Genomic DNA, 25,207 nt, shown 5'->3' with positions numbered 1-25,207 from the left:
TTTCTGAACGAAAAAAAAAACCGCTTGAGACGAGCGTGTTCCACTTATTGATTTTGTCGAAATAGGCACCAAAGTTCTAACGTTCCGCTTAATTTGTGATGATGGATGACAGATATTTGCGCCGTTATATTAGTATTATAGGACTAAAGTTTAACATTTTGTATTCTAATGTATTCACTTGAGCACTCAATAGCTTTTACAGGTACCGTTTCAGTATTTTTCTATTTTCTAATGCTTTATCTTCGTTTGTGCGAAAACATGGTAGCAAAAGAACACCACCTACTTCGATCTGTCAAAGATTTCCGAACGTACACTGTTCTGTCATTAGTGTCATATCATCGAACATCCGCTGCCGTCCGTATCTCTCGTCGTATAATTTATTTTGTCGAATAATTCGCGGCCCTTTCTCGATTTACTCTATTTATAAACACAAACACTTCTTACACAGTCTATAAATAATATCCAGAGCGTTGCTTGGATCAGTGCTCAAGTATTTGGTGTATAAAAACGTTTTAAAGTTACGATGCGGTATTTCTTTTTGCTTTCGATTTTCAGTGTTGTATTTGGTTACGAAAAAGATATAACGTTTACAGTCCAACCTGGGACAACTGATTGTTTTTACCAGAAGGTAACTCCGAACGAAGTCATCGATATAGAATACCAGGTAATTTTCAAGTTTTTACTGAATATTTTAAAAGTTTTTAAATTTGTAGGTATTCTATTATGTCTATTTATATTGATATCTTTTGTATTTTATATTTAAAACTAGCGGCCGCCCGCGACTTCGTTCGCGTGGATCCCGTTTTACCCCCTTCATCTATCTTACGCGGTTTAGATTTTTTCATACAAATGTTTTTTCCCCCTAACTCCCGTTCCCGTGGGAATTTTGCAATATCCAGTTGTAACTAAGCTTTAAGTTTACTAAGGTACCTGCATGCCAAATTTCAAGCGTCTAACTTAAGCGGTTTAGATTTTTCATACAAAAGGATTTTCCCGCTAGTTCCCGTTCCTGTGGGATATTCCTAAGTATACTATAACCTGCCCAGGAGTATGAAAAATGATTGTACCAAATTTAGTTAAAATCCGTCAAGTAGTTTTTGTTTCTATGCATAAGGAACACACAGACAGACTGACAAAAATTTTACTTATTGCATTTTTGGCATCAGTATCGATCACTAATCGATCACTAATAAGAATTGACCTCTCTACAGATTAACAGTGTAACTTAATTTAATTAAAGAACATTAGGATATGTTCTTAAAGTAAACAAAAATTATAATTATGATCTGAAGTTGATTCTAAGTCTAGTAAATGACTATAAATTATTGATTCAAGTTTGTAACAAGTATGTTTATTCAATAATAACAAATAATGTTTTAGCAAGGTATAGGGCAGAGTTGTGTGATATTGTTCTGTATTTTACCTATTCTAATTTCTTTGTAAGTGTGAACAAAAAAATTTTTATTTTGTTTGTGTGTACTAATAATAACTTACTTTTGAATTAAATAATAGATTAAGACCAATGATTATGTTAGAGCAGGGGTCTCCTTCAAAATTTGGAGACCCCTGTGTTAGAGCAACCATTAGCTAATTTTTTTATCAAGAACCAGGTATGAAATAACCTTATCAGTTTAGTTTTTTAACCTACGTTAACTTTATCATGCAGATAAAGTTGTTGAATAACAGAACTATAAAAGCGCTTGATTACACACGTTGGATCGTAAAAATATTAATTGAATTTGGTTATAATTGGCTTTGGTTTTGTTTTATTGATGTTAAAATAATTACATGAATCGTATACCTCAAATACTTACTCACTTAAGCGCTAGACATATGACTTGATGATGACCTAAATAAAGAACACATATCCCTTCTAGGTAGTCCTTGACCTATGACTTGATGATGTCCTAAATAAAGAACACATTTCCTTCCAGGTAGTCGACGACGTATGACTTGATGATGTCCTAAATAAAGAACACATTTCCTTCCAGGTAGTCGATGACCTAAGATTTGATGATGTCGTAAATAAAGAACACATTTCCTTCCAGGTAGTCGACGACCTATGACTTGATGATGATGTCCTAAATAAAGAACACATTTCCTTCCTGGTAATCGACGACTTATGACTTGATGATGTCCTTAATAAAGAACATAATATTCCTTCCAGGTAGTCGACGACCTATGACTTGATGATGACCTAAATCAGTGGCTCTTAACCTTTTAGTCATGAGGGACCATTTTACCAAATTTCTGTCTTGTCAGGGACCACCTCATAATCATAATTGGTCAAAAGTAAACCAGTTTGACTGCAAAAATCAGTTAAAAGTGGTATTGACTAAGGCGTGCAAGTGCACTTCGTGGACCACTTGGAATGCCTCCAGGGACCACCAGTTAAGAACCACTGTCCTAAATAAAGAACACATTTTCCAGGTAATCGACGCGTCGCACGGCGAGCTGGACGTGTCGTTTCAAATGTCGGACCCGGTCGGACGGATCATAGTGGCGGACTACAAGAAGCCCGAGAACGCTCACAGGTAGTGTTGAAAATGACTAAAGCCCGGTCTGCGAGCACGTAGAATTTTGTCCAATGACCCCAAGCTACCCATCCTTATCGCTCGCGCGTAATTATATTGCTGTCGCAACTGCGACGGGCGCCCGCAGTGAGTGTGCGAGCGCGACAGCATAGATCCAACAACAGATTGAACAGTCCAATGACAAAATTCTACGCCAGCACGTAGAATTTTGTCATTGGACAAAATTCTACGTGCTCACAGACCAGGCTTTAGTGTTGAAAATGACTAAAGCCTGAATTTAATAATAATAGGGTCTGCAGGACTTTCACCTCTGGCTTGCCTTAACCGGCCGGCCAGAGTGGAGCCGCTAGAGCTATATGCTCCAGGGGTGGAAGTGTTAAAGGGCATAACGCCGCGAGTAACCTCGGAGAAAGCGCAGCACACCTCTCTACACCCCTGAGCTGGCAGACGCCAATGTTGCCCCTCAGTCCGGTCTATACGACCCATGACGCCAGGGGGGGCCCATTTAGTCGCTGGCTAGTCACCGCCTGCCATTTTTTCAGTCCGAGACTATGAACCAGGCAGGTGACCCGTAGTCTCCATCCATAGCCCAGTAACCAGTCCATCCATCCTTCATCCATAACCCTAGTCCATTCTCCAATAACTGCAATAGCTCCTGTGCACAGGCTGGGGCTGGTCTCTGGCTACATCCCATGATATAGTCAGAGACTAGATCCAGCATGTGCACCACTTTCACTTTTGTCGATTATTTTGCGCTTAAAACGGCCTCTACGTGTTGGATCTGTATCCCCACGCAAGCCTTATAAAGGACCGGGCCACTTTTGACCCGTGAGCTCCAAAGCGTACAAACATAATAATAATAAGATTTATTTATTTCTCACACAAAAATACAGGATACAATATACAATACTTAAAGAAAACTCATTAATGATTGTGTGAGACCGGAGCCTGAGCTAGGTAAATGAATACCTGTGTTACAGGTCACCGGGCCCCCACCACCACGGATTTGAGCAAGTATAGCTAGCAAAGGCGAGAACATTTTAAAATACTAATAGATTAAACAATTTCTACAAGAGAAATGATAATCTAACCAAAATTCTATATTAAAAATTATATTAATTTAAATTGTATTATCAGATATAAATTAAATTGAATTGAAATATTAAACAAAATTGAAATAATATAAATTAAATTGAGTTGATATAAATAAAATTGAATTGATATAAAATTAAATTGAATTGGTATAAATTAAATTGAATTGATATAAATTAAATGGAATGAATTGAATTGCATTAAATTAAATAAAAAATTTTTTGTCGTCCAAGCTTGCAATAAATAAATTTAAAAAATCCAAAATATTACGGACCACAGGGAATATTACAGAAATATTATAACTAATTAGTGTGGGTGAATGTAAGTGTAATTGTGTGTAGAGTGTGTGTTTGTGATTGAGTGTTATGTGAATGGGTGTGATGTAAAAACCTACTGCAGAGTATGAGTAGTACCTAACTTTTAAGATGTTGATTTGAGTATGTTTTCGGTTTCCTCGTAAGACAATCTCTGCAACCAGTTTGTAAGTTTATGTTTGACTTTATATTTAGTCAATGAGTACAAATTAAGTTCGCGATTGAGTCTGTTGTATAGGCGAGCGGATAGAATATTGAATTGTCGCCCTGCAAGTGCAGTACGACAGGAAGGTATGGGATGAATCGGATTTACCCGGCGTCTTAAGGATGTTGTTGGATCAAAAACCGTCCTATTATGTCGACAAAGGACAGTTCTGAGGACGAAGAGCTGCCTAACAGTGAGTACTTGGGACTCCCGATATAGGAGGGAAGTGGGGTAGTCCCTTCGTTTGAAGCGCTAAACCTTCAGGATAGCTCTTTGCGCTCTCTCCAATTGCAGCACGATTGTTTAGTAGGTTCCGCCCCATGCAGGGATGCAGTAGGTCAAAATTGACTGACAAAGACTGAGATAAACAAGCTTCAGAGTGGAAGAGTCTGCAGAGTGTCTAAGTTGCTTGAAGATGTATATCAGCCTTCTGACTCTAACACACATGACATTGATATGAGAGCGCCAGTCAAGTTTCTCATCTATGAACACCCCTAGGTATTTTATACTGGGGAACAGAGAGACAGACATACATGAGCATCCATTTGATGTCTCAGTATCAGAGCAGGTGTGCGCTCGAATCGTAGTTGCAGTATCAGTAGGATTCTGGTTTGTCAGTGAGAATTTGATACACTTGGTCTTATCTACATTCAGAGTGAGCAAATTTAGAGACAGCCACTCCATAACCATTTGGAGAGCATGCTCAGCACTAGCTGAGGCAGACTGCCAGTCTCTGTCATACACCAAAATGGCCGTGTCATCGGCGTAAGTAAAAATGTCGCAATTTGGGATGGATAAGCGGCACAGGTCGTTGATGTAAATCAGAAAGAGTGTTGAAGGTAGTCCTTAAAGATGTTGAGTGCAGAGCCTCGAATTCCCATGTGCTCCAGTTTAGAGACGAGTATCGGGACAGAGACTGTGTCAAAGGCCTTGGAAAGGTCTAGAAAGATACCATAACACTTAAGTTTCTGATCCAATTTGGTAACTACAGTGTCCGTAAAGTTCAACACTGCGTCTTCTGTTGAGATTCCTGCCCTGAAGCCATATTGGTTATCTGCTAAGATGTTGTATTTTGTGAGAAAAGACACAAGAGAGGAATTTAAGAATCGTTCTAAGATTTTTGAGAGAGAGCTTAGAACAGAGATTGGCCTGTAGTTATTGGCGGTGGCTCTGTCCCCGCTCTTGTGAATTGGGAGAATAATGGCTCTTTTAAATGCTTCTTTGCTTAATTTACGGTCATATTGGTCATAGATTGTCAAAAACGGCCAATTTCGGTCAAGTTTTTTCTTAGATTTTGTGATTGATAAAAGTCAATAACGTCATTTGAAATAAAAAAATTCTATAGATGACCCACGCTGAACTGTTCAACTGTCTCACCAAACTCAATGACAGGGGGGCGCTACCATCGTTCAACTATATGGTTTCCAACATGGCAAAAATTGGAACCAGCGATCCGGTATTGACGGTGGCGCCACGCTGTCAATGTCATGGATATGACAGTTCAGTATTTTGGAACTATATCTTCAAAGTATGCGATTGAAAATTGATAAAAAAAAATCGGGTATATAAACATTCTGCCAAACAATAATTATATTTCACAATGTTTATGCCCTATAAATAAGAAGATTATGCCAAATGAATTTGATTCTGCCAGTTTAAGAACCAAATCGGATACATAAATATACAGGGTGTTTGGCGCATCGTGTGCCAAAATGATTGGGCGGATAGAATGGGTCATTTCCTATATTTTCAGCCCCCATAACACGTTCCATGCCAGGCGGCTACTTTTATATTAAGTTTTTTAGTAATTTCACCAAAATACCCAAATCGCATCATACAGGGTGTTTCTTGTAAGGTGTCAAGCCGAAGGCAGGTGATAGGTGAGGACTAGACCTATCGATTTCACCCCCATGTATGTTCTACGATTTTTCATAGTTTAGAAGTTATCGTTAATTTTGTGATTTTTTCAAATTGTATGACCCAGTAGGCTTTAAATTTTTTTATCTTTTTTTTGGGTCGACTTTTCTCAGATTTCTTTTTTTTGACAGATTTCCTATTAATTGCAGATTTTTGAAAAAAATAATCAACTTCCTATCTTTGATGCAAGATACAAAATTTTTGCTAGAAACATAAAAAATATGCTTTTAGCGGAACATTCTAAAATTTTCAACTTAAAGGTTTGAAAAAAAAAAGAACTTCCGTAGGTCCAAAATAATTTTAAAAACTGCGCAGTTTTATGAACTTTTATAATAACACAAAAAAACATGTACTTAATAGGCCATTATTTTCTGTAATCGCTCCACTCAAGTGGCAAGTTGGAGATTCCGTTACATGTTTTTGACTTTCTTAGGACTAAGTAATGTTTGCAATCCCTTAAGTTTACGTTATGCAGAACACATTTAGAGACAATATCTGAAAAGAACATTTTTTATCCACAACGAGGAAGCTCTTGCCTTTCATCTGGTATACAATAGGGAATATGAAAATATTGATGAACTGCGGACAAAGCTGACTGAAGCACAAAACCAAATTAAAATGAAGAAGGTTTTACAAAGAATTTTTTTGCGGCGTTGTCGAATGTGCATTCAGGTCAACGGCGGACATTTTGAACATTTACTTTAAATTAAATTATTACACCCATTTTTGCTCTCTCTCTCTCTCTCTCACACACACACACACACACACACACACACACACACACACACACACACACACACACACAGAGGCGGGGCAAGACCTAAATTTGATGTGGGCAAGACAGATTTCGCGAGGCCTTGTTCTGTGGGCGACCTGAAGACGGATTTTATGAAATAATAAAAAAAAGGGTCAAAGGTCTATACATTGACAGTTTCTGATTTCTTGATTCAGTGATTATTTTTAAAGGAATATTGCGCCAAAGAATAATGTTCGTCACTTAAAAACGTGTTGTTGCTTAATTTTGTGTCTGATTATGGCTGAATTTGTTTGGAAAAAAATATATTTTTATTTTTAACTACATTGTTTAGCTATCAAGAATTTATATTTAATAGTCAATGTTCGTATTGTGATATTGTCATCTCCACCTTGTATACATTTTTTCAAAATTTTTGATGCGCGAGGCCCCTTGTACCGCGAGGCCGTAGGCGGTGGCCCACGTCGCCTACGCCTTACGCCGCCTCTGCACACACACACACACACACACACACACTCTCTTTCCCTTTCTCTCACACTCTAATATGTAGGTATATCGAATTTAATCGTAAAGTAACAACCACCATTGTGGTCTAGTGGTAAGGCCACCTATTTAGGACAGCCAACTCCTCTGTGGTTTAGGATTCCGAGTGAAGCTCGCTGATCATCCATCAGTTTCCATCAGGTCAGATGAATGGCAAGAGATTCCTCGTTGTAAATAAAAAAATGTTCTGTTCAGTTATTGCCTTTAAATGTGTTCTACGTAACGTAAACTTAGAGAATTGCAAACATTAGTTAGTCCTAAGAAAGTCAAAAACATGTAACGGAATCTCCGACTTACCACTTTAGTGGAGCGATTACAGAAAATAATGGCCTATTAAGTACATGTTTTTTTGTGTTATTATGAAAGTTCAGAAAACTGCGCAGTTTTTAAAATTATTTTGGACCTATGGAATTTCTTTTTTTTTTTTTACTTTTAAGTTGAAAATTTTAGGATGTTCCGCTAAAAGCATATTTTTTTATGTTTCTAGCAAAAATTTTGTATCTTGCATCAAAGATAGGAAGTTGATCATTTTTTTCAAAAATCTGCAATTAATAGGGAATCTGTCAAAAAAAAGAAATCTGAGAAAAGTCGACCCAAAAAAAAGATAAAAAAATTTAAAGCCTACTGGGTCATACAATTTGAAAAAATCGCAAAATTAACGATAACTTCTAAACTATGAAAAATCGTAGAACATACATGGGGGTGAAATCGATAGGTCTAGTCCTCACCTATCACCTGCCTTCGGCTTGACACCTTACAAGAAACATCCTGTATAATTTCGATTTAAAAAAAAACTACTAGGCGTAGCCTCAAAGTAAATATTTTGTTTTGACGTGCATTGATGTAGGGTTGCATCAGATCTAAATTTACTGGCAAATATCATCTAGTTTTTTTAAATTCAGCTTTGAAGTTTTCCGAAAAGTTAAAAATGGACTGAAATTTAAGTTTACATAGCTATAAAAAAATAAATAAAAGAGATAGCGATCTTCGGATTTTATCAAAACTTCTCTAGTCTATCCCCATTTAAACGGTATACTAATCTTGTTTAAATAATAACAATAACTTCACAAATTCCTTAAATTAGTGCATTGACTCTACTCGGACTGATTTGCGAAATTTGTGTTTATAGCCCCTTTTGTGTGAATAGCACGTTATTAAACACCTAACAGGTAAAAATTATTTATCTTATGCAATGTAAAAACCTTTTCCCTTTCGTTTTTCAATGTGGATTTCTTGAAATTAAAGACGAAAATAATTATTTTGATCGTTTATTAATTATTACAAATTTTGTTCAAAATGTCCGCCTCGGCAACGTATACACTCACGACATCTTCTTCTAATTTCGACTGTTGTCGTATGCAGCCACATTTCTCTTTTTATTACTACAAAGGCGTTTTCTATTCGTTGTTGTAGTTCTTCTATTGTTTGAATCCGTTACGTACACCAGTTCTTTAGCTCGTTTCCAGACGTAAAAATCTAACGGAATTAGCTCTGGGGAACGTGCAGGCCACTGTATAGGGCCATCTCTTCCAATCCACGAGTAGAAAACGCCTTTGTAGTAATAAAAAGAGAAATGTGGCTGCTTACGACAACAGTCAAAATTAGAAGAAGATGTCGTGAGTGTATACCTACGTTGCCGAGACGGTCATTTTGAACAAAATTTGTAATAATTAATAAACGATCAAAATAATTATTTTCGTCTTTAATTTCAAGAAATCCACATTGAAAAACGAAAGGGAAAAGGCTTTTACATTGCACAAGATAAATAATTTTTACCTGTTAGGTGTTTAATAACGTGCTATTCACACAAAAAGGGGCTATAAACACAAATTTCGCAAATCAGTCCGAGTTGAGTCAATGCACTAATTTAAGGAATTTGTGAAGTTATTATTGTTATTTAAACAAGATTAGTGTACCGTTTAAATGGGGATAGACTAGAGAAGTTTTGATAAAATCTGAAGATCGCTATCTCTTTTATTTATTTTTTTATAGACATGTAATAAACTTAAATGTTCAGTCCATTTTTAACTTTTCGGAAAACTTCAAAGCTGAATTTAAAAAAAACTAGATGATATTTGTCAGTAAATTAAGATTTGATGCAACCCTACATCAATGCACGTCAAAACAAAATATTTACTTTGAGGCTACGCCTAGTAGTTTTTTTTTTAAATCGAAATTAAATGATGCGATTTGGGTATTTTGGTGAAATTACTAAAAAAATTAATATAAAAGTAGCCGCCTGGCATGGAACGTGTTATGGGGGCTGAAAATATAGGAAATGACCCATTCTATCCGCCAAATCATTTTGGCACACGATGCGCCAAACACCCTGTATATATAAATTACTTAAAATTACCTAATTCGTTGGTTGGTAGTATTATACAACCGAAATAAATAAATTATTCGTTGGTTGGTAGTACAGTAATATTTATGGAATTTGACAGTCCGGTCATTTATGGTTTTTGACCATCGTGAGCTGACCGATTCAGTCAGTTTACATCTCTATCTTCTTTACTTACAGGCACACGGCGGCCTTGGAGGGTGACTACCGGTTCTGTTTTGACAACACGTTCAGCACCTTTAGTACTAAGACGGTAAGCATTTCGGAAGGACTATTGGTACTGGTAGCCTTGGATGTAGTACCTCTGGATGTCGCTTTGAAGGAGCTAAGTCAAACTGTCTGACCCAAAATCAATCTGTCTTGCAGCATATTCAGCTTACCAAATTACAAAATTTAAAATAAACAAGTCTATACAAATAAAAAAATTTTTGAGTGAAGAGTTTTTATAAGATACATTGCTTTAGTATAAAATTGAACCCACGACAAATCGCAATCGCTTGCTGAGCGACTGCTCTGTTCGCTGAGCTAAGCGCGTCTAGCTAGACAAGGCACAAAAGGTGACAGTCGTAATTTCGAAATCGCTTCGTTCCGGCGTTTTTATAAATGGAGTTACTTCGCTCTATGAAGCAATTTCGAAGTTAAAACGGACAGTTTTTTGTAGCTTCTCTAGAGGTAAAAGACTTTTTTCATTGAAGGTATTCTTCGATCTACTCATAATGTTGGAGTCGGACGACGCTCACGATAAGGACTACGACGACGACAAGGAAATGGAACTTGGTGAGTTACTGACATTATCAATATTATTTCTTAAGTAGCGCCCACCCGCGGCTTCGTACGCGTGGATCCCGTTTTACCCTCTTAGGGGTGGAGTTTCGTAAAATCCTTTCTTAGCCTACGTCATAACATCTACCTGCATGCCAAATTTCAGCCCGATCCGTCCAGTGGTTTGGGCTGTGCGTTGATAGATCACTATGTCAGTCAGTCAGTCAGTCTAACCTTTGAGTTATTAAATATTTAGATTTAGATTTACAAGCTTTATGCAATCTGCAATGTTTGAAACCCTAACGCCCGTTTTCACCATCAATCCCTAATTTTTAAGTGACCTCTATGGTAATACATAACAGGAGTTTTATTTTCATATGGGTCACTTAAAATTGTTAAAATTAGGGATTGATGAAAAGGGGCATAACTCCAATAAACATGTCCATCTCCTATCCAGGTAACGCAGCAGAATCCTACATGATGCGTGTCCGGGACATATCAGACTCCGTCACGCGCGTCAAGGACAACGTATCAGCTGCCAGACGCCTGCAAGAATTACACTCGGCTCACGAAGCGAGAGACAGGAATTTAGCGGAAGAAATGTGTGCCAGGTGAGTTACCATTCATCATCATTTCAGCCACAGGACGTCCACTGCTGAACACAGGCCTCCCCCAATTATTGTTGCATGGTCCTAAAAAACAAAAGCCGGACTCTGTGCTTCATTTAGTGCGAACATTTTACCCTAAAAGCCGGACATGTCACGGCGAGGCAATTAGTTTCATAGCTAGCTTACGAGTGAATTCTATCATCATCGGTTGCCCAACACTGATGCGTGCGCTTGATATTATTCTGTAGCTGGACTTTCGCCTGGCGCGGCAACCACATAAAAAGCCTAACAAAAGCCGGACAGGACAATTTTTGGCCAGACACGACATTCAATCAATTTTTCGCCGCAAGACAATCTTCCGCCATTTCTCAGCACCTGCCCATATTATGTTGTCCCGAAGTGGTGGTAGGGCAAGCTATATTTGGGACGTTTATAAGTGCCTTGGAAAGGGCCTAAGTACTGAATAAATGACTTCATTTGATTTATTACCACAGAACTCCGTCAATAATTATAAACCGATTTTGAAAAATCAATTCATAAATCAGCTAGTAGTGCAAAGAGGCAAAGCATGTTTGTAAGATGGGGATAGCGGTGCGGGTTGTACAATAACTAAATGTCGATGTATAACTTTACTGCATATCTGAATTGTACAATTGTTTGTTATCTTAAATAAAATAAAATAAAATGCCAAATTAATAACTATGTGATGTTTTTTATTTTCAGAGTCATGACGTGGTCGCTATGGCAAATCGTGCTAATGCTCACAGTAGGAGTCACTCAGGTAAATAAAATATTTTTTTGTGCCATCAAATCCGTTCAGCTATCGTCAGTACATAATTCAGTCAGTGCCTGAGGCATGGGAGCAGCACCTAATATGTATAGGCAAACCTATTATGTAAAATCATCAAACTTCTAACGCTCGTAACTCAGTTCAGACTGAGTTTAGAGGTATACATGTCATAGTAAGTTTGGTTTATTACACTATTTTGTAATCAAAAAACAAGGTTTGGTCGATGGCCGCGCGAAAATAAAAAGACGCCACCTTCCATACAAAATCTGGCATTGCCATTTCAGCCCGATCCGGCCAGTGGTTTGGGTTGTGCGTTGATAGATCGTCACTATGTCAGTCAGTCACCTTTGAGTTATATACAGGGTGGAATTTTGTAATGCCACCTGGGGGGCAAGTTCTCTTAATACTGTAGATCGAAAATTTTACTGAAAGAAAACTTATACTTAACCCTATTAACCCTAACGATCGATCTAATAAAAATACAGGGTGTAATTTTTAACAGATTTTAGTTGGTTCGATTCCCGGGTGTGGCAAGCAAATTTTTGGAAATCTTTGAATGCAGTTCTATTTCTTTTCAAAAATAAAGGAATGTTTTCTTTGAGAAAAAAATTGTATCTACAATATTAAGAGTACTTTCCCTCCAGGTGGCATTACAAAATTTCACCCTGTATATTTAGATCCCCCCTCCCATGCCCCTTCCATACCTCAGGCACTGATTGAGTTAAGCATTAGAACTATAATTACAATTCCTTTTCAGGTGTACTTCGTCAAAAGTCTATTCGAGGATGGCGGATTCAAAAGGCTAATACCATCATTCTCATAACACCCACATAAACAAAAAACACGTTGAATAATAAAGAACTAACTCAAAAAGTCACTTTTTCGAGTTGTTACCATAACGACAGAAAACCAAAAAACCTGTTTTTTTTTAGTTAGAGCTCTTTATTGTTAAGCGTGCGAGTAATTTAATTAGTAAAAAAAGTTCCTCACATCACATAGGTCAAATCTATTTACATAGAAAACCTGCCATCTTTAGATGCTACTATTTTTGCATAAAATATGAAATGAAATGATAGATTTTCTTATAAAAATGATATACAGATATTCTATAAACCTAGTGTTCTAGCAGGTTCCTTATAAAAATCAGATCGGTAGCTAATTTCATAGGTAGCTAAGAGTGCTCTACAGGGTGTTAGGTAAATGGGTATATGAGCCGACACTAGCCCATGTTAACATGGTCATATAAATGGTATGGTGAAGTCAGAAAATTGATATAACATTTTAATTATTTTATTTTTCATACAAATCGGATTTTATAAAATTTATTTTGTATGAAAATAAAAAAAAATAAAATGATGATATCAAATTTCTGACTTTACCATACCATTTATATGCCCATGTTAACATGGGCTAGTGTCGGCTCATATACCCATTTACCTAACACCCTGTATAACTCTTAGGTAAAGAGTGGCACAACTCAAAATTAATTTTTTTACAGGAATAGTAGTTTTTGGGGCAGATTCTGATAATAGCATAACTTGATTTTGATATATTTTGAGTTGTGCTACTTTTTATCTGTGTGAAAATATTTTAAATGAACTTATGATCTATCTTCACTTTTTGTGTAGTTTTTTCATGTAAAAAAATCGCCAAAATATATCATATTTTGTCACATACGTAAATATACTCAGATTTACAGAATTATATTTATAGGTATTTGATACCGTTACACTTTAGTGTTGCCAGAGTTAAAAACTAGTTGGTTATATATTTTTAATACGAATACCTACTCAAATCAACAGGATTCTTATGGGTATTTTAATACCCAAATTACACTTTTTACGCCCGCATTCGCAAACAATGCTTGTGAAGCAGCAAATCGAACGCACAGCGTTGAATACAGCTCTGTGATTGGTTCGTGTGTCACTCTGTACGTCCACGCGCACTGTGAGACCTCATAGTAATGTTTGTGAATACGGGCGTTGGTGTTGCTAGTTGCATGAAAACTACTCGTTAATACAATTTTAGTGATAAAAAGTTTGCCAAAGCACGTAAAATGCGGTTTCGATCAAAATTATTTGTGGTGGTGTAGTCCGGTCGCCGAGCACGTAGAATTTCGTCCAATGACCCCAAGCTACCCATCCTTATCGCACGCGCGTCATGCTGTCGCGATCGCACACTAACTGCGGCCGCCCGTAGCACAGTCGCGACAGCAATATAATTACGCGCGAGCGATAAGGATGGGTAGTTTGGGGTCATTGGACGAAATACCGATAACACTCAAACATAAGCGGAAGAATGATGGCGGGGCGCGTCTTCATGGATGAAACGATCTAATAAATAAAATTTCACCCCTAGTTTTGATCGGAGTCGCATTATGTTATTGTATTTGTAGGATTTTGTACAATGTCTCAAATGCACAATAATTCGATTTAAGTTAGTTGAATAAATTATTTAATTATATTTTGTGTCATTTTTATTCCTTTTGTGGTTAAAAACATAAATGAAACAAAAAATACTTCTGTAAAATGATTCTTTTATTTCTTTTACTTTACATAAATATTTTAAATAATTACTTTTTTCCGGGAAAATGTATTTAAACCAGTCTTTAATTAAAAATCTTGATAAGAATTAAAATAAATTGTTTACAAAATAATCGGAAGACTTCACAAAAAATACTTAAAATTAAATTAAATTAATAAAACCGAACAGAATTCATTTTCACAATATCAGACTAGATTCACGTATTTAAAATTTAATTTTGACACAATAAAACATATCAATAAAAAAAATACAGGCACAGTCATGTTATATTCGAGACAAATACTATATGTCTAGCGCATAAGAGTAGGCGCACACCGTTGATTTTTAGTTGGCCGATAGTTGTGCCCGATTTTAATTTGTATGAAGAATCGGCCATATCGAATCGGCGTAGTGTGCGCACTTCCATACATGCCCATACTGATCAACTGCCCGACTAAACTATCGGCCGACGAAAAATCAACGGTGTGCGCCTACTCTAACAGGCACTGAGTTAAGCAATAGACCATTGGTTCCCAAACTTATTTGAGACGCGCCCCCTTTCGACCATACAAAAAATTCCGCGCCCCCTCCTCCAGTCAAGATTATTTATTGGTCGTATCGAGCAGTCTGGAATGCATTCTCACAGTGGTCGCAAGTTTCTTACAGATTGCCCGCGCCCCCCTTTAAAGGTCTTTGCGCCCCCCACTTTGGGAACCAATGCGCTAGATTTTTTCAACTAAAAAATTATGGTTTCATATTATAAATGCAAAAATACTAACCAATAAATGCTACAATTAATATCATGTGGTTACATAATCTAACTTATGATTTATTATTTCTGGAAGCACGGATGACTGTACCTGAAAATATACACAATTTTAAATAAAATATACAATACAAAGCTTTATATACAGCGAAAATATGTCAACTGTTTTCTGAGCACGACTGTCAAGTTGATCACAGCTGATTAATGTTTACACTGGAAACTGGTTCTGAGGTAGAATTGTGTAAAGCAATCGTAATCATTTGACAGTTCATAACGTACGATAAAGTCAGTTAAACAAAGCGTTTGACAGAATAATCGTACGTTATGAACTGTCAAATGATTACGATTGCTTTACACAATTCTACCTCTGACTGGAAATCTGATCTACTGTGACTAGGATAGGAATACGTCCCGGAAACAACTGTTCACGACTGTCAAATACTAAGCATGGCTGTCTTAATGATCAGCGCTAAGTAAACACAATCCAAACGTACCTCTAATCTCTCAATTTTCCCCTGGTCAATCCTCAGCACGCCATGACTCCTCGTAAGGTTATGTCTCACACTCCCTGCTCCAATAACTTTTTACGGCAGTACTGTTCATGATTGTCAAATGCTGACCATGCTTATCATAGACTCATACGTTAAGGTGTCGCGGCGACCCAAAGTGAGTCTTGGCACCCGACAATAAGAATCTCCACTCCGGTGTTCAGCGCTACCTCTCACCAGTTATTCGCGGGAGGTTATTGGAGAACGCGTCGGTCCGATCTTTATCTCTCCAGCGGAACCATAGTATGCTAAACAAATGCTAGCAAACGTACCTCTAATCTCTCAATTTTCCCCTGGTCGATCCTTAACAACCCATGGCTCCTTGTCAGATGCTGTCTCACGTTCCCTGGTCTTGAGAACACGTCCCGGCATAGAACTGCTCACGACTGTTGAATACTGAGCACGGCTGTCTCGACGTTCAACACTAGTATAAAACATAATCCAAGCTTACCTCAAACTTCTCAATCGTCCACTGGTCGATCCTAAGCACCCCATGGTTTCTCATAAGGTGCTGCTTCTTTTGGCAGACAACTGTCCGCGACTGTTAAACGCTGTTAAAAAGTCAATAAACCAGTCCAAACGTACCTCTAATCTCTCAATTTTCCCCTGGTCGATCCTCAACACGCCATGGCTCCTCGTCAAATGCTGTCTAACGTTCCCTGGCCTCGAGAACACGTCCCGGCAGACAGGGCACACGTATTTGTACGGTTTCTGACGGTGCACCTTGTATTGGTGGACTTGGAGGAGCTTCTTGGACTTTTCGCGCTTGTCGCACATGCTGCACTGTGGGGGATATGTAAAATCAAAAATATTTTATTCAGTTTAGACCACTGGTGGCACTTATGAACGTAAGGTTATAAATGCTGTTTTTGATATTTCAAATGAGTTTTATAGCTAAAAAAATAAATAAGATCTCATTCCTCAGGGGCAAAGTACACCTAAACACTTTTATACTTGTGACTTTTTGCAGCGCTACAAAATGATACAATACAATCGCTTGTTGATAGTGCGATTGTATAGCTGCTTATGGTACCTAAATGAGTGAATGTAAAACTAGGTACACACATTTTATATACAATTTGGAACTGTATTAGTGCTATTTGAGACTGAATCGTTTATTTCAACAAAAAATCATGTTAATAAAAATTTTCATTTTATGCCACGTAACAAAAATAAGGTAAGGACACTAGTGTTTGATATCGGACTTTTATCAACAAATATTCAAGTTACAAAGTAACAATTTTAATACGAAAAAGTTCATCAAAATTAGTTTTTTCAACAGTCTAACAACATCGTCCGTCGTCCAACCACTAGTGTTCTGCCCAAACTAAATAAATAAAAGCCGATAAATGTCAACTAGTGCCGTTACCTTACCTTATTCTTTTTCTTCATATCCAGGGGCCGATTGTATGTACCCCACCCTTTATTATACATAATACTAATCCTACAATACTATACTGTAAGGCTGGATTTATATCTAATATTTAATTGGAGAATATCTTTTTATTTAATTATAATAATACGTCAAAATATAAATGTCGCATCGAGATCAAATAATAATTGTATTTACAAAAAGTATGATATAAATCACTTAAAAATGGCGATTATTCTATATCTATAACATACAAATACGCTTCTACCGCTCTAATTTATTTTATATTAAAATAGGTAGTTGTATGTTTTCCTAAAATGTTTCATCATCATCATCATCTCAGCCACAGGACGTCTACTGCTGAACATAGGCCTCCCCCAATGGTTTCCATGTTGGTCGATTTGTAGCTTCCTGCGTCCAGCGCCTTCCTGCTACCTTTATGATCTCATAGGTCCACCTTGTTGGTGGACGTCCCTAAAATATTTAGCAATGAAATCATGTCGCTTCATATTTATAGCAAGTACATAGGTACATACTCGACTATCGTCTCACATAGGCATTAAATAAATAAACAAAATGTGTATAAATAAATAAATCCCTAAAGCTGCACCCTAACAACCGGCCCCTGCTGATCGTCAGGCAGTCCGTGCACGCGCCGCGAATGCGCGCGAACTTTGTTCGGCTTCTCGAAGCGTCGCTCGCACACCGCACACAAGTACCCGTAGCGGCGGCCCGTGTGCGCGTTGTGTTTGTGGATTTGAAGGAACTTGCGCGATTTGAGACGCTTCGGGCAGAGGTCGCACTGAAAACAGCGCTTTAGTTATGAATTTAGCGCTGATTAGTATTTGTCAGCGCTGCTAAATGACAATTTTTTGTGTCTTGTGACTGAAACAGTGGTTTAGTTGGCTATTCTGACGAATTTAGTGCTGTTCAGCGCTGATTAGTGTTTGTCAGCGCTGCTAAATTACAAAATTTTGTGATTTTCTCTATAATAGATCACACTAGACGTAAGCAATGGTTACAGATACCTAGTGGTAGTAATATCAATCTGTCGAATTAGCATTGATTATATTTGTCAGCGCTGCGCACTGATTAAACCAAAAAAAATGTGTGGTTGTGTATTAGAACACACTGCACGCAAGCATTTTATTTTAGTTGAGATAAATTGTCAGTTTCTGTTGGCATTTAGCTTTTTTTTAATGCAAGACAAAGCAGGTATTTGACTGCAATCGCACCTGATGTTTAGTGGCGTTTCAGCTCGGAATGACAACTTCTCAAAATGACAACCGGGGCGCAAAATGTCCACTTCTCAAAATGACAACTTCTTAAAATGTCAACTTCGCTAAAAGACAACTTCTCATAATGTCTATTTCTCACAATGACAAATTCGCATTTGGTCTATAGTCTGGTCCGTGAGCACGTAGAATTTTGTCCAATGACCCCTAGCTACCCATCCTTATCGCTCGCGCGTAATTATGTTGCTATCGCGCTCGCACACTCACTGCGGGCGCCCGTCGCACAGTCGCGACAGCAATATAATTACGCGCGAGCGATAAGGATGGGTAGCTTGGGGTCATTGGACAAAATTCTACGTGCTCACGGACCGGGCTTTACTTCGCATAATGTCAGCTACTTGTTGATATTTTATTTTCATTATTTCTAGTTCTAGTTCTTCTAGAGTTGTCATTATGCGAAGTTGACCAAATGCGAATTTGTCATTGTGAGAAATAGACATGAGTAGTTGTCTTTTAGCGAAGTTGACATTTTAAGAAGTTGTCATTTCGAGAAGTGGACATTTTGCGCCCCGGTTGTCATTTTGAGAAGTTGTCATTCCGAGCTGAAACGGTTTAGTGAGATGCCCAGTAACTGCCTATTCACTCTCGCCTTGAAGAGGCCCGGATCACGGATGATAGTGTTCGTGTTGAACCTAAACACCAATACAACTATAGCATACCTGAAAGTTCTTCTCCGGCAAGTGTATCGCGATGTGTTGTACCAGATTAGACCGGCGGTGGAAGGTGGCGCCGCAGTGGTCGCACACGTACGGCCGCTCGCCCGTGTGGCGCCGCTCATGGATCTTTCAAATCAAAATATTTCCGTTTTGGCACTTAAATTATGATTGTCAAAAATAACAAAAATAAAAGGTAGCACTTTACATGTCTCCTTAACTAAAAAAACCATGAGGTAATGAAAAAAGGATTATCAGAGCTTGAAATAATATTAAATTAGGACTAGGGTTTCTGATTTCTCGACCTATTTTTTTTCTCGAGTTTCGAGAATTCTCGAGGCCAAAGTCTCGAGTTTTCTCGGGTCTCGAGTCTTTTAATGAAAACTGCTGAAATCGGTTGAAATTTAATAAAAACACAGGTATTTTAAATCTAATATACCTACTTTTATGCACAACAATCAATATTAGAATTTAGTACCACTTATTTTGGTAAGGAAATAAACAAAAAATAAAATCTTCTTTCATAATTCATATTTACTAATAATCAAAATATAACAAAAGTCATAAAGTCGCGTGCACTTTAAGGATAAATAACAATAAAAATCTGGAGCTACAATTGAATCACTTGTTTTCTAAAGAACACAAGTCCAAATAGCAAAATTACGATACATAAATAAATTTTCAATTTTTTTTAGACTAGTCGATACCACGCTTCCACGCAATCTATGCACATGTCGTGGCAGCTTTTAATTAAGGCTACACTATAAACACGTATTATTTTCAATGTTTTTTTCCAGATAATTGTGTATGTCTTGTTAGCTGTCCTTAAATAAATAAATAAATAGTTTTTGTTATAAACAAAAAAATCTTTTTAATAAATTTTTAAATTTCTTACAGATAACGACTTGAATAAACTTTACGAGGAGGCACGAGTACCTAACCTAACGTCTGTTAGGTAAGGTAACTGTCTAGTTAACAAATTTTTCAGTCAGATTAAACATACATAATAAATATAGCATACTCGTTGGTGAACATTATTACTTAGTTTCCATTGAGATCATGACTTGAAAATCAAATCAGTTAAAAAAGGAAAGACTAGGCCAGTCTAAAAGCAACGTTGACCTATTAAATAATAAAAAACTTACTTTTGTCTAAGAAAATCGGCTTTCAAGAATATTAAAGCTTCAAAACCGAAACTCGAGAATTCTCGAGCTCCGGTAATTTTTTTCTCGTCTCTAATGAAGCCAAATTTCTCGAGTTTTCTCGAGTTCGAGAAAGCTCGAGCAGAAACCCTAATTAGGACAGACTATTAAACATAAATAAGGGTACAGTGTTCGTATTTACCTGTTATATGCTCTGTTCAAGGCTGTCAAGCGACTGAGCAAGACTGTCAAGTGCCGAACTGCTGAGCAAGACTGTGAAATGCCGAACTGCTTAGCAAGACTGTCAATTACTGAACTGAACTCACCGTAAACATAATTAAGGGTACAGCAAGTTATATGCTCTGCTCAAGGTGACAGCCTTGACAAAGCGACTGAGCAAGACTGTCAAGTGCCGAACTGCTAAGCAAGACTGTCAAATTCTGAACTGATTATAACTTACTGTAAGCGCCTCTTTAGTAGCAGCGCTGTATTCACAGTACGCACACTTGTGGATGCGCCCTAACCCGTGACGTGCGCGCTTATGTTCTTGCAGTTGGTTGTTGTTCCGACAGCGCTTGCCGCACGCCTGAAAGAGATTTTGGACTTTAGTAGAATGCAATACAGTTCAATATAAAGTAAACTTAACTAAGTAAATTGATGATCAGATAAAGCCTGGTCCGTGAGCACGTAGAATTTTGTCCAATGACCCCAAGCTACCCATCCTTATCGCTCGCGCGTAATTATATTGCTGTCGCGACTGTGCGACGGGCGCCCGCAGTGAGTGTGCGAGCGCGACAGCAACATAATTACGCGCGAGCGGTAAGGATGGGTAGCTAGGGGTCATTGGACAAAATTCTACGTGCTCACGGACCGGGCTTTAGTTGAAAAATATACTTTGTGTGTATTGTAATCTCTTTCAGATGTTTACGTCAATGTCAATGTCTTGTTTAATGTTTTGTTTTTTTTTGTATTTAAAATGTTGGTTGGAGAGGCGCCCGCTGAAAACCAGCGTCGGGGCACGCGTGCATGCACGCGTGGCTCGATTAATGCTGAGCGGGCGCCTTTTTGGCACAAAATATGCGTGTATAGTTTTAAGTCTCTTTGTTCTGTTTTTCTGTTTTCTTTTGTGTCAAATAAAGTTTTTCTTATTCTTATTCTTATTCCTATACGTCGACGTTCCAGAGGGATTATTCCATTTTGTTCACCTGGGTGAATGGATTCGACTAAAGCAGTCGCCTTTGTTCATCTAGGTGTTCGCATCTGTTCACCTAGGTGACAGGCGACCCATCATCAACGGCCCTTTACAGTCCACGGCTGGACTATGAGCCTCCTTTACTTTAGTAGAAGGTTTTGCTATAATCCCCACGCTTGGCAGGCGGGTTGGAGATCGCAGTTTAAAAGATTCATGTTTACCAAAGAGCGCTGCTGCCCCTTCTCTGTTTGATATCTGTCTGGGATCATAGCAAATGTTGTGATAGGGATAGAGACATGCGATTTTTGGTTTTACAAAGATAATACGATAGAGAATAATACAAAGTAATAAAAACCACAGGTTATGGGGGCATTTTTTGGAGAAATTTATCAAATAACCAAAAAAACACGAATTTAAAAGCAGTTTTTTTTTTCAAAAAGTATCATTTTTTATTATTTGTTGGCCTTTTTTGTGTATTTTATGTATTTTTATAGTATTGTCTGTTATTTAGCATTATTACTGTTTTTATTTTATCAGGATATACCGCTTAGTTTAAAAGTTATTACGTTTTCTTTACAATAAGTAATTGGAAGAGAAAAAATTCTATAATTTTTTTTTAAAAAATCTCTAAAAAATTTTGACCTCTTTTTTGTCGATAGAAATAGGTCTAGTTTCATCTATTTTTATATGTACACTTTAACGTGACTCACACTGTATATTCCATTCACCTGGAAAATGAAGCCAGGAGAAATGGTTACTAGGTGAAATGATGACTAAAAATTCATTTTCTTTACCCAAGTGAACAAATTGGAATAATCCGTTCAGAAGACTTCTATAGGAACATTTGACGCTGAGGTATTTTAAAGACTTTATAGGCATAAACCTAGTGGGAGGCCTGCCCACGCTACGTCTTCCTTCCCGCGGTCGCCACTCGAGAACTTTTCTGCCCCAACGGCCATCGTCTCTGCGAGCTATGCGCCTCGCCCACTGCCGACCGACGATCTGGTGTTATGAAAATCCTTGGGGGAGGCCTTTGTCCAGCAGTGGACGTCTTTTGGCTGAAACGAACAATAGGCATAAATAATCACTAATTTCATTAAACTCACCTCGCAAACACAGTAGTTGGTGTGGAACCGCATGTGCGACTGGTACGTTGCCTTCATCCGGAACTCCTTGTTGCATGTACTGCACTTGTATGACGGTGCGTTCGGTATCGCTGGCCGTTTCTTCTTTTCTGTTGGTTTCTTAATAGGAAAAAAAAAAGATGTGTTAAGGGAGTCAAGAGTATCTTAATCCAGCTTGGTACCCCTAGGGCAGTCTTTCCCAAAGTGGGCGATAACGCCCCCTTGTGGGCGCTGCAGGCTTAAAGGGAGGCGGTAAGAGACCCAGAAAAAAAATCGGGACGATGTGTAGAGGCTTGGGAGGCGTCATTTACTAGGAGGTCTCTTAGACACCGACTGAGCACTCGACTCTCGACTACAAATGGGGGCGCTAAAAAGAATTTATTTTCAAAGTGGGCAGTAGACAAAATAAGTTTTGGAACCGCTGCCCTAGGGCATTGGTTCCCAAAGTGGGGGTCGTGGGTCATCTATGTACCATAAAAAACCTGCGACCGCTGAGAGAATGCATTCTAGACTGCTTGATACGACCAATTAATAATCTTGACTGGAGGAGGAAGGCGTGGAATTTTTCGTATGGTCGAAAGGGGGCGCGCCTCTAAGAAGTTTGGAAACCAATGCCTAATGCTAGGGCTTGGATAATATCAAGGTTTTTCTACTGAACAACAAAACTATGCAACAAAACTCTCTCAATATTTTTAAAATAACTTGAAAAAATCGAACCCAAATATTTAGATCGAGGGGCGACTCTTTGCTTGCAATTACACCTGACGTTAAATGAGAAGCAGTCTACGGTTTATTTCTATTGGCCATAATTTTAATATAATAAATAAATTTTACTCACTGTTTCAGCTTTAGTTTCAGTCACCTCTTCTTTAACAGGTACAAAATTGTCATCATCATCATGATACTCATTATTCTGATAGTTATAATCCTGAAAACTATCATCGCCACCCATCCCACAGTCATCGTTCTGGAAGTCATTGCCTACGTCTAAATCACTATCTAATTTCTCCTTTTTTGCCTCCTTGAGTTTTGTTTTTATCACTTTTTTGCGCAGTTTGTATTTTTTCTTGCTCTTTTTACCGGTTACGCTGTTGAGTAAGGATTTTTCTGCCTTTCTGCTTGTTCTTCTAAACTGTAGAGCCGTGTTCATGGATTCTATACATTTGCTGCATATTTTTTGGGAGAGACCATCATTCATTTTGATCTGGAATAAGTTTTAAGTAAGTAAGTATAGCCTGACCAGGAACATAAAAACCCTCGCCATGTTGCGGAAAACTAATGGTACTAATTTCTTTTAATGGCAACAGTAACTGAAAACTTCATTGACATGTCACCTTGCATGTCAGTCTATTGCTGTCAAAGTGTAAACAAACTTTATTTTAAATGTGCGCAATTGATTTTGTAAATGAAATTCCTAAAATCTTTTTTTAGTCCTGAAAGAAAAGTGGTTCACAATGTGTTAAAGTATTTGTCGAAGAGAAATACCAAGGGTTCGGACAATATTTTCATTGAATAATGTTTCCAACAAAGGTTGTCAAATTGACTGACATGTTTATCGTATAGTACAGTCCACTATGAAAATTAGCTGTAGTTTGTTTCAACTACCTATTTTAAAGTTTTTGTCACTTTCTAAGTGTTGAATTTTATGGAATTGGGAAAGAAGTACCGAGTTTGAAGCGTTCATGAGCAGACATTGCAGTTGAATATTCAAGTTCTGAATTTGATTATTGATGAATAATAAAGTAAATCCGTCTAGCTCGATTGATGGTTTCATTTAATTTATTTAAACCAGGTTACCTATAATAACAGTTTTTCGTTAATTTATGAAAATATCAAATTAGCCCGTAATCCTGAATCCTGATACATAAAGTTAGCCTATTAATTTAACACAGGTACGACTGTACTCAGTGTTGCACTATCAAATGCAATTGACGCGCCTCTATGCCAGGGTTTTTATGTTCCTGGTCAGGCTATAAGTACTTTATTGTGTATAGAAACAAGGTTATGTTTATTACTTGTGGATAAGAATGAAACAACAATTAAAAGAGTCATGATAAGGGTTTTCGGGCATCATTTCACATACTAAAGACAGTATAAACTAAGCAAAAGGTAAATTAATTAGAATACAACACTCAGTATGGAATCTTAATTTAATCTACTTTACCCGTCTAGTGCCGACTATTTGGATTAGTTAGTGACTGCTGATAAGTTTTACATATTATTTAAGACACTCAAACCCATAAATAAACAATAATTAAGCATTATTTACTTCTAAACCGGTGACGAGTTTCAGATCGTGCGACCTCTTCTTTTCGCTGTCTTTATTAACAAATATGCTCTCCAAATTGTCAGGGCTCAAGCAGGTCCTGCAGACAAAGACTTCAGGCACTACCACGTCTACTTTTGCAGGTTTTGCTAGCCTTTGTTTGCGAGCTGTTCGCCGTTTCATACTCATCCTGTTCAGAAGCAGTACCGCTAGCATTTTCACGTTTTTCTCACTTGTATTGACTGATTAAGTAGGTTTACATTGACGGAATTGTTGCTAAAGTTTGATTGGTGTTGTTTGATAGTAATATCAGAGTAAAATTGGTGTAAATCGGAAGAATATTAAATGGAAGCAGCCAACAAACAAAAATTGACAACAAAGGGGCGGCCATTTTGAAAAGTTGACAGTGACAGTCATACTTTTTAAATTTTGTTCTACCAAAATAACGCAAAGGATTTGTATATCC

At 37.6% G+C, this 25,207-nt stretch overlaps 3 protein-coding genes across 6 annotated transcripts in view; 1 reads left to right on the top strand and 2 right to left on the bottom strand.

Moving 5' to 3' along the window:
• Window positions 1-25,207, bottom strand: part of LOC135085974 (uncharacterized) — a 100,463-nt gene that overhangs the window by 65,229 nt on the left and 10,027 nt on the right. The window lies entirely within an intron of this gene.
• Window positions 344-14,323, top strand: LOC135085985 (transmembrane emp24 domain-containing protein 5-like). The gene is made up of 7 exons (XM_063980773.1): window positions 344-664; window positions 2,431-2,534; window positions 9,881-9,953; window positions 10,396-10,477; window positions 10,920-11,073; window positions 11,794-11,851; window positions 12,618-14,323. Exons 1-7 carry the CDS (start codon window positions 524-526, stop codon window positions 12,681-12,683), a joined length of 678 nt encoding a protein of 225 aa, XP_063836843.1. The 5' UTR covers window positions 344-523; the 3' UTR covers window positions 12,684-14,323.
• Window positions 14,903-25,123, bottom strand: LOC135086134 (zinc finger protein 782-like). Of its 2 annotated transcripts, none has more exons than XM_063980937.1 (7): window positions 24,745-25,123; window positions 23,314-23,679; window positions 22,458-22,595; window positions 20,620-20,745; window positions 19,024-19,146; window positions 16,283-16,480; window positions 14,903-15,243 (listed from the first exon to the last, which is right to left on the bottom strand). In XM_063980937.1, the coding sequence occupies exons 1-7, from the start codon at window positions 24,955-24,957 to the stop codon at window positions 15,184-15,186; spliced, it is 1,224 nt and encodes a 407-aa protein (XP_063837007.1). In that variant the 5' UTR covers window positions 24,958-25,123; the 3' UTR covers window positions 14,903-15,183. The 2 variants fall into 2 exon arrangements, 1 of the variants encoding a protein (XP_063837007.1); XR_010260308.1 differs by lacking the exon at window positions 14,903-15,243 and adding an exon at window positions 17,072-17,871 and having other exon boundaries at window positions 16,397-16,480.

This window comes from Ostrinia nubilalis, chromosome 30 (assembly GCF_963855985.1).
Source record: "Ostrinia nubilalis chromosome 30, ilOstNubi1.1, whole genome shotgun sequence".
NCBI lineage: Eukaryota > Metazoa > Arthropoda > Insecta > Lepidoptera > Crambidae > Ostrinia > Ostrinia nubilalis.
This window is presented reverse-complemented; position numbering and strand designations above follow the sequence as displayed.